The sequence below is a fragment of the Giraffa tippelskirchi genome, chromosome 13, assembly GCF_054371585.1.
Source record: "Giraffa tippelskirchi isolate mGirTip1 chromosome 13, T2T-mGirTip1v1.2.pri, whole genome shotgun sequence".
Classification (NCBI taxonomy): Eukaryota; Metazoa; Chordata; class Mammalia; order Artiodactyla; family Giraffidae; genus Giraffa; species Giraffa tippelskirchi.
Window position 1 is genome coordinate 424,393 of NC_137287.1, and position 9,541 is coordinate 433,933.

A 9,541-nucleotide genomic window follows, 5' to 3' on the forward strand; every position below is an offset into this window, starting at 1 on the left:
CGGACCCTCTTCAGGCTGACCTCTGCGGCTCCACCACACTCCCCATCAGCGGCTGGCTTTCACCCTAGTGCAGAGCGCATCTCTGATGGGCCCCTGAGTTAAGAACTGCTGGTGACCCCACAAGTGACAGTCACAGCCACCACTTCCCAAACGACCCCAAGCCTTCCGGGGGGGCCCCCTGAAAGCCTGAGCCGCGGGAGAAGAGCCGGTCCTATGGGACGTGAAGCCGCCCGGCCTGCTAGGGGCTGCAGAGGGCGGCGTCCGCCCCATGCTGAGCAGGCTGGGGTGGGAGGGAGGCGGGGCGGCCCCGACACCCCTGCCCGTGGGGACCAGGCGCGCAGCCACTGACCTTCTCCAGCCTCTCGAAGTGCTCGCGCAGGAACCGCATGGGGCGCTCGGGCTTGGCCACGCAGAGCTGCACGATGCAGTCCTTGAGCACCTGCTGGATGCCGCGCCTCTGCACGTAGAGCTCGCAGGTCCGCAGGCCGTCGTCCTCATCCAGCTGCTGCGCCCCCGGAGCGGCCATGACGACGCGCGGCGCGTCCTGCGGGAGAGGCGAGTCCGCGGGCCGCCCGCGTCCAGCACGCGCCGGGGCCCGATCCGGCCTGGCGACCAGGACGTCTGTCCTGCCAGAGGCCTCTCGTCCTCGAGGCAAAGCTCACCTCTAGGTAGATGCTCGCGGGGGCGCAGAGGGGCCCGCCAGGGCCCGGGGGGAAGCGGGGAAGCGGGGCCGCCGGCCTGTGTGCGCAGCCGGCCAGTAAGGGGTCTCACGTGCGACCATCCCTCCCCTCTCGGGACCTTCCCGGCTGGAGGGCCTCCCGCGAGCTCCCGGGGAGATGATGGGGGCGGGGGGCGCGGTTACACGATCCGCAGGAAAAGGAACGGAAACGGGAAAGGAACGAAGCCGGGAGCCGGAGCCGGAGCCGGGCCTCCCGGGAAGACGAACCCGGAGAACAATGGCAGGGCCGCCCGTCCGGCTCGCGCTCGGCCAGGTCACAATGACAGCTCGGAACACGCCCAGAACCCGGCCTGCCGGCCCGCGCTGCACACAGCTCGGCAACCCCGGCCCCCGCGCCCCCGGCCCCGCGCCTGGACCACCGCGGGGCTCCGGCCCGTGTCGGGCTAAGCAGGCGGGGGCTCCCCAAGGGCCCAGGCTTCCCGGGGCCTCCGGGCGGCCGAGGGCTCCACCGCTGACCCTCCCCAGCCCCGCGTACCTGGATGCGCGGCGCCCGAGGCCCGAGGCGGCTGAGCGGGGACGCGGGCACAGCGGGCGAGCGGTCCCGCACTGCAGCGGCGCCGCCCTCCGCCCGCCCCCGCGCCGCGCGGTCCACCCTCCTGCTGGCCCACCCCCAACCCCCTCTCCCCGCCGCCCAGATCTCCCGCCCGGACAAACTACCCCTGCCCCCCCCGCCCCCCCCCGGCCCCGCCTCCTCACCCCCGCCCCAGACGTGCAGGCTGAGAGCCTCACGTTTGACAGACCCGACACACATCAGTGAGCTGCTGCGCTGCCGGGAGGACTACGACCGCCCCCACGGCCTGCCTCACACCTCCAGCCCCACTGGAGACTCGATTACCCAGATTGCCCACCTGGCTGGTGGCAGCCCCCTGGGGCCTTGGGGGTGATGGTGGGGGCCCTCCCAACCTTCACACCTGGGTGTCACCTCTGGGCCACAGGACCTGCACTGGTGGCCACTGGTTAGGGGCACCAGCTTCACCCAGATACCCCGGGGGGGGTCATCCTAGGGTCACCCTAAATTCTTCCCCCAGCCCAGGGCTCCCAGAAGTCAGAGGCCAGGACAGCCCCTAAGCCACCAGCCAGGCTGGCAGCAAAGGAAGCTGGTCACCCATGTTTTCCAGTTGCCTAACAGCACGTTTTGGAGAAAGAAATAGCAACCCACTCCAGTGTCCTTGCCTGGAGAATCCCATGGACAGAGGGGCCGGGCGGGACTCCTGCCAGGGGGTCGCATGAGTCAGACACGACTTAGCGACTAAACCACCACCACCACCATCACATTTTGCCCCCATTCTGCCTGGGTAGTGGCAGAAATGTCATTTCAGGCAGTTGGGGTCCCCACTCTTTACCTGGAGGCTTCCCAGATGGCGCTAGTGCTTAAGAACCCTCCTGCCAATGCAGGAGATCTAACAGACGCTGGTTCGATCCCTGGGTCGGCAAGATCGCCTGGAGGAGGGCACGCAGTCCACTCCAGTATTCTTGCCTGGAGAATCCCACGGACGGAGGAGGGTGGCCTGGTGAGGAGGATGACAAAAACAGGGTCCAGGTTTCACCTGACAGACTCCTGGGGGGAGGCGTACGCTCCGGGCAGGCTTCTGTTCTCAGGGTCTCCTGGGTGCTCCCTAGATCTGTGCGGGGCCCTCCCCCTGCACGGTCCACGGGAGGGGGACCCTCTCTGAGGACGGCCTTCGGACTCCAGTACCCCCCCCACACACACACACAGCCTTATCTTGCCGGACGCTTTGCCCTGGCAGAGAGTCCCCTGGACCGTGTCTGGCAGACCAGGATGGGTCAGGTGCAGTGGCTGGCGCTGGGTGCCCAGCCCACTAGAACCTTGCTCCCCAGCCCCTCTCAGCTGGGACTGAATGAGCCCCATCCTCACACCATCAAGGGGCAGCTCCCACCAACCTCCCCCCTGCAGACCCTTCCAGGCCCCTCGAGCACCTATCTCAGGGGCCCCCACATCCAGGGCCTGCAGGTGGGCCCCCCTAAGAACCTCCCCACTGGCAGCAGTGCAGGGCCAGGCCTCCTGCCTGCAGTCCAACCTGCTGGCAAGCCCCCTCATTTCTCCTGGCGCCCCAGCCCCCTGTGTCAGCCGCTTGGGTGAAAGGGAAATGCTTCCCATTCATCCAGGCACTCACCGCTTCAAGGCAGGGAGCCAGGGGCCCTCACACCAGGGCCGGCCTCCCCGTGTCCAGAACCGGGTGGCACCGACCAGTCGTTGTTGCTCTTATTTAGAGGCTAAATCGTGTCCAACTTTTGCGACCACATGGACTGTAGCCGCCAGGCCCCTCTGTCCGTGGGATTCTCCAGGCAAGAATACAGAGTGGGTTGCCACTTCCCCCTCAAGGGATCTTCCCAACCCAGGGATAGAACCCACATCTCCTGCACTTTATTGCTGAGCCACCAGGGCAGCCCAGTTAATGTTCCCATTGATGGCACAGTGGTTCTTTGCAGCTGATCCAAGTGACTCCACCCTGAACTACACGATCCACCCCCTTTCCCCCGAGATGGGGGGTGAGCACAGGGTCCATCAGGGAACCCGACTAGACCATGGGTGGCCAGTAGCCTCATGTGGGGACAGCAGGGATGGCCCTCCTGGAGCAGGGTCAGGGAGCAGTGTGGACCAGTGTTGCCACGCACAGCTGGGTCAAGGTCCTTACCTCGCTGGGCTGGACAGTGACAAGCCCTGGTTGCCTGGGTGTCCTGAAGACGTGAGGCGGGGATCATGTCATCGGGCAAACACCCCCACAAGTCGTGCAGGTCTGTGTGTCCCCTCCACCCACAGGGAAGGGCCCCCCAGTGCAGCCATCCTGCTTTCCCCAAAGAAGGGCTGCACGAGCCACAGCCCGGGGTCCTCACCCCACCCTAGAGCCTGAGTCTCCAAGTCTTGCAAAGGTCCAGCTTCAAAACCACCTTATTTTCTGACCACCCCCTCCCCCGCCCCAGACTCCTGGCGGTGCCAAGTCCAGTTCACCCACCAGGATTCAACAGGGACGTTGCTTCTGTGAGGAACCCTCCCTGCCTGGGACCATCACACCTGCAGGCCATCTAGGGCCCTTGAGGGTGCCGCCGGGGTCTCCCGCAGCCCTGGCTCCGTGCAAAGCGTGCCAGAGGCCGATTGCCGAACCTGCCCCTTCTCTGACCCCTGCTCTGCCGAGCCCCCCACCCCACCCCACCTCCGAGGAGCATGGAGGCTGTGTGCCTTGTCTTTTAGACCCCGAGGGGCAAGGAGACAGATGTGGGTACCTGCCCAGGTGAGGGAGGTCTCAGCACCGTCCCCCCACCCGGGGTTGCTCAGCTGGGCTCAGCAGGCAGACTCCTAGGTGGCTCCTGCTTCCCAACCAGCAACAGCATGGGGGCCACGAGGGCTTCCCCTGGAAGACCCTCCAATCTCCCGCCTGTGGATATGGAGGTGGGCGTGGCTCCCGGCACCTGCTGATGGAGGAGCCAAAGGGACCTGCTGGGATGAGCAAGAAGCAGGCGGTCAGTCCAGTGACCGAAAGGCTACCCGCTACAGCTCATCCAGCCACGTCCCTCCTGGCGGGGCAGGGGCGGGGCAAGCTAAGCCCCCTGCACAGAGCAGAGGCGTCAGGGCCTGTGCGGGTGCAGAAGAGGAGCCCGGGGAGGGACCCGGCCTGGAGCTCGGCTGCGGGGGAGAGGCAGCAGGCCACCCAAGGCGCCGGGCCCCCAGCGGAGGACCAGCTCAGGCCTTGAGGGTTGCCTGCAGGGGACACACCCGAGCCCCGCTGGACTCTTGACCCACTGACGCGAGATGATCAGGGAGCGTGACCCTGCATTTGTGGTGACTCCCACGTCTGCAGACAAAGGCAGCGACGCCTGTGGGCAGCAAGGGTCGCCTGCCCCCAGTGCCCCGAGCCCCGGCCCCATCTCCCCCCATCTGTGCCCGGTGGGGTCCTTCCTCTTCATCCCCGCCGTCCACAGGCTTCCTGCCCTCAGCTTTGTGAGGAGGGGCTGCTGTGGACGCCGGAACCCCGAGCGTCCCAGGAGAACCTGCCGGAGGAGCTAATGAACAGACCGACCGAGCGCACCGGCTCGCGGCGGTTTACTGCGCTGGCGAAATGGTAGTTCTCGAGGTTCGTCACCGGGACACTGACCAGGGCCCCTGGAACAGGCCTGGAGTCAGTCCTTCCTACCCTGGCCGGTCTTTGAAATACATCGGAGGAAGAGGTTCCTTCCCGACTCCTGCCTATACAACTGGGGCAGTTCCATCACATTTCAGCTCAAACGTAGAGAATTTCAAAGTTCTACCGTTATGTTAAGATATAAACCCAGTGTCAACTCAGTCACTTTAAGCGTCCTATGAAACAGTCAAAACTGCAACCTGATTTAAAGTGTTTCCCCTCGTCCGGCCGGACCGAGGGCGGGAACCAGCTGGGAAAAAGGAGACGTTTGCTTTCTTCCTCTTCCTCGAGCAGCCACCCCCCGATCCCAAACTTGCCAACTGGGCTCACCACCTATCGCATCGGGACAGCCTCTGGCAGCTAGGATGCCCAGCCCCCAGCCACCGCGCCAGCCTCAGGGAAGCGGGACACAGACTCACGGCCCCGCGTGGGGGCTCCTCTTGCTGCGTGGAGCGTGGCTGCGGATCATCCACACCAGCCGGGGTCGGCGCTGCTCCACGGCCAAAGCACACACATATGCCTCGGGTGGTGTATACCCACCACCCATCCCAGGCTCACCTTCTGGCCGCTGTGAACAAGGGGGGCAGGCCCAAGAGCCCTCCCCTCCCCTCCGTCCCCCCCCTTCCCTTCTGCACCCGCGTGTGGAATTGGTGGGTTACTTGCTAATCCTGTTTAATTTTTTCAGGAACCACAGGGTTCCTCAGTGGCTGCACTGTCTTACATTCCCACCACTGAGACTCAGGGTCCTAATTTCTCCACATCCTTCCAAATGTCTGCTAACCTGATGCGAGCATTTCTGCTTCTGCCATCCACGTCTCTTTCTTTTACGTAGCTTCCTGTTCCCGTTTCACGTTTTCTCTCCTTTCTAGGCATGGCCTGTCTAAGCACCGGTCCCTCTGTCCTGCTGCCCGTTTCTTCAGTCTGGAAGGATGTCTGGGGACAGGGCACAGGAGGCTGGACCTCCCCACAAGTGCTCACAGAGCCACCACCTCAATCAGGACGCTCGGGGCACCATCACTATGGGAGGCTCCCTCGCCACGCCCGTGCGGTCACACCCAGCCCATCCCGCAGCCCTGGAGACCACTCCCGGGTCCTCCACTCCCGCAACTGTCATCTCAGGACTGCTGTTTACAGGGAATCACGCAGTCAGTGCCTCGTCATGATTGTCTTTTACTCAGCACACTGCCCAGAGATGCACCCGAGTTTCTGCCTGTATCAACAGTTCTTCCTCTTTATTTCTGAGTAGAACTGAGTTAATGTCCACACCTGGAGTCTGTCTTTCTGTTACTGATTTTCATGCTCTGACTTCACTTCCTCTACGTCTGTCGAGGTCTGTTTCACGGCCCAGGATACACACGGCCTGTCCCGGAGTGTCTCTGGGCGCCTGTGAACAGTGTGCGCCCCGCGCCTACTGGGTGGAGGGTGCCGTGAATGTCCGCTGATCCCTCTGATCGACAGTGTTCTGTGTTCCTTCAGAATGTCCAGTAGTTCCAGCAGCTGTGAAGAGTGGGAGCTGAGGTCCTCACCTGAATCTGGGGGGTCTGTCCCTCTCAGTTCAGCTCTGCCAGTGTTTGCTTTGTGTATCTTAAAGATCTGTCTGAGTCATAAACATTTGCGATTGCTATATATCTGCCTGGTGGACGGGTCCTTTTATTGTTATACAATCGACCTGTTTTTCCCCTGGAAATTCCCCTTGCTCTGATGTCTACCTTGGCTGATAGTCATCATTCTACTTTTTCAAAAAGCATGTTTACGTGATAGATCTTTTCCCATCCTTTCTCTTTCAGCCTCCCCACGTTACCATGTTTGAAGAGCATGTCAGCGTATGACAGACTACATAAAGTTGCGTCATGGGTTTTTATTCCTCCTGCGAATCTTTGTCTTCTCACTGGTGTGTACACGCCATTCACATCTGAAGTAACTACTGATAATTAGTGCTCAAGTGGCGCTTGTCCTCTCTCGTGCCACAGTGTGGGGTGCCTGGATATCTGGCAGAATCCCACTGGATGGCGCGCTGAGTGCAGCACTGTCGACTTCTCTAAACGGCCGCTCTACACACTCCCGCGTACACATGCAGTTACCAGTCCACGGGCACCGACGTTCCACCACGTTGTGTGGCGCAGAATCCTCCCTCCACCCCTCACTTCTGCCACGTGCAGAGTACCCTGTTTTGCTGCAACCATCAGACGTTAAAAAACGTGCCACTTCCTTCTGGCCACTGTGATTTCTGACAAATCTCTCATTCACACTCACATCCCTCTCGAGGCAACGCAGCATCTCTCTCTGTTTTCACATTTTTTTTTCTGTCATTTGTTTTCAGAGATTTAATTATGATGTGTCTTGGTATGGATTTTTAGAGGGCTCAGCTCTTCCCTGGTGGCTCAGACGGTAAAGAATCCGCCTGCAGTGCAGGAGACTCGGGTTCAACCCCTGGGTCAGGAAGATCCCCTGGAGAAGGGAAGAGCTACCCACTCCAGTATTCTTGCCTGGAGAATTCCATGGACACAGGAGCGTGGGGGGTTACATCCATGGGGTCAGAGTCGGACAAGACTGAGCAACTAACACTACACACTAGCCTACATAGGGCTTTGTTAGTCTGTTGTATCTATGGGTTTGTCTGTCACCAAATTCAGAAAGTTTTCAGCCATTATTCCTTGCAACACTTTGCAGCCCACATGCTCCCTCCTCTTGTTCTGCTGATAAAATGATTGTCCTGCAGATCGGAGGCTCTGTGCCTCTTCTTTTTCAGTCTATTCTCTCTCTGTTGCTTAGACTGAGCAGATTCTACTGCTTTATCCGTGAATTTCCTGATTCTTTCCTGTCATCTCCACTTTGTTACCATGTCCATCCAGTAGTGGACCGTGATCACCATGTCCAGTGATGCTGCTGCTGCTAAGTCGCTTCAGTCGTGTCCGACTCTGTGCGACCCCATAGACGGCAGCCCACCAGGCTCTGCCGTCCCTGGGATTCTCCAGGCAAGAACACTGGAGTGGGTTGCCATTTCCTTCTCCAGTGCATGAAAGAGAAAAGTGAAAGTGAAGTCACTCAGTCGTGTCCGACTCTTAGCGACCCCATGGACTGAAGCCTGCCAGGCTCCTCCATCCATGGGATTCTCCAGGCAAAAGAGTACTGGAGTGAGGTGCCATTCCTTCTCCAGTCCAGTGATGGACACGGCCGGGGGCGGGGCCGGGGCCGGGGCCGGGGCGGGGCCGGGGCCGGGGCCGGGGCCGGGGCGCGGCCGGGGCCGGGGCGGGGCCGGGGCCGGGCCGGGCCTTGGGGAACTGAAGGGAAGCTGGCCAGGGCCGGGGTCCGGGTCCCGGCTGGGTCCCGATCTGCTGGCTGCTGCGGACCTGTGTTCGGTGAGGCATGGTGGTCGTGCCCTTTCGTGTCCTCGAGTGTTTTCTGTGACCCTCACGTCTCCTGCAGGCCCGGGTCGGGCCAGCCTGGTCTTGCCGGCTTGGGTCTTGGTCTACTGGGTGGCAGGTTAATCAGCGTGAGGGGTGAAGGCCGAGGAGCTTGGTGTAGACTGGGAAGGCTACAGTGGCTATTATGGCTACTGTATTTTCCAGTTCTATGATTTTCATTTGGCATTGGGGGGAGGTCACATTAGGAACTTCAGTTTACTGGTGACTTTGCGGGCTGTCATCTAGGGCACGCACTGCAGAGGCTCCTGCCAGTTCAAGGCCCCGCAGGCACCGGGCCACTGAGAACAGATGCTGAGGCAGCGATCTGTCCTCTGGCAGTGGCCGAGCTACAGCTCCCATGGCCTGCCGGCAGGTCTGGGTTACAGCCCCCTCTAGCGCCTGTTCCAGGAACCTGGAAGCCAGAAGAGAAACCCCGGGGTCACCCCACAGCTGTTCCTCCAACGTGGTCAGCTTGCCCCCTTCTTTTCAGCCTCAGATCCTTTCCCCGTTGTCCGCTGAACTAGCTGCAAGGTGTTCAGTTGTAACTGGGCGGGGAAGTAGCTGGGAGAGTGAGTCTGCCCCACCTACGGAGCAGGGGATCCCAGCACCCTCACTTCAGTGCTGACGCTCTCATCTCGACCACAGCCCAGGCCTTCCCGGCAGCCTCACGTGGCGTCTGCCTGGCTTCCTTCCAACCCATTCTCCAACAGCCAGAGCAGTCTCCTACCAACAGAAACCTCCTAGCGAAACCCTCCCGCCTCAAGCCCTCCCTCGCGTCCCCCACTGGGACCCAGAGGACCCTGCTCCCCCTGGATGCCCTGGCTCCGGCCGCGGGGTGGAACGGTGTCAGGCCCCCTCCCCATATCTGTTCCTGTGGCTGCGGAAACACAGCACTGTAAACCTGGCAGCTTAAACAAGAGAAATTTATCTCAACGTTCTGGAAGCCAGAAGTCCGAGATCACGGTGTCGGAGCCTGGCTCCCCTGAGAGCTGTGAGGAGGTCTGCCCCAGGCCCTGTCCCGAGCCCGCAGACAGCCACCCCACCTTCACACGCTTCTCCCCGGGTGCTCGTCTGCCTCCAGCTTCCCCTTCTCATAAGGACACAGTCAAACAGATTAGGGCCCACCCTAAAGACATCGTCCTAACCTGAAGAGTCTCTACGGCCCTAGCGCTAAGTAACATCTCCTTGTGGGGTCCAAGGCGGGGAGGGAGGGTCAGGACTCCACTACGCAAACTTTGGGTGGCACAACACAACTGAGC

General features: G+C 61.3%; 2 protein-coding genes and 1 long non-coding RNA gene across 14 annotated transcripts in view; 2 read left to right on the forward strand and 1 right to left on the reverse strand.

Annotated features, from left to right (window-relative positions):
• Positions 1 to 7,879, reverse strand: part of PRKAR1B (protein kinase cAMP-dependent type I regulatory subunit beta) — an 80,081-nt gene extending 72,202 nt beyond the window's left edge. For 6 of the 12 annotated variants that reach the window (XM_081552373.1, XM_081552371.1, XM_081552368.1 and 3 more), the window contains exons 1-2: positions 663 to 958; positions 350 to 544 (exon numbers count right to left, since the gene is read on the reverse strand). In XM_081552373.1, the coding sequence (XP_081408499.1) occupies positions 350 to 526 (177 nt within the window). In that variant the 5' untranslated portion in view covers positions 527 to 544; positions 663 to 958. Of the gene's footprint in view, positions 1 to 345; positions 545 to 662; positions 959 to 1,214; positions 1,420 to 7,861 lie in introns of those variants that run through there. The other 6 variants (XM_081552376.1, XM_081552365.1, XM_081552374.1 and 3 more) reach the window with 5 other exon arrangements.
• LOC145531035 (uncharacterized) lies at positions 338 to 6,506 on the forward strand. Its single transcript, XM_081552379.1, has 2 exons — positions 338 to 668; positions 5,748 to 6,506. The coding sequence occupies exon 2, from the start codon at positions 5,750 to 5,752 to the stop codon at positions 6,122 to 6,124; it is 375 nt and encodes a 124-aa protein (XP_081408505.1). The 5' UTR covers positions 338 to 668; positions 5,748 to 5,749; the 3' UTR covers positions 6,125 to 6,506.
• LOC145531036 (uncharacterized) lies at positions 1,044 to 5,039 on the forward strand. The gene is made up of 3 exons (XR_014072132.1): positions 1,044 to 2,250; positions 2,972 to 3,046; positions 3,683 to 5,039. It is a non-coding gene; the product is annotated as an uncharacterized LOC145531036 (long non-coding RNA).
• Positions 7,880 to 9,541: the final 1,662 nt, after the last annotated feature.

What these genes read in the sequence shown, in the direction of transcription:
- LOC145531035 (XM_081552379.1), top strand. Translation starts at nt 5,750, where the DNA reads ATGGCCTGTCTAAGCACCGGTCCCTCTGTCCTGCTGCCCGTTTCTTCA.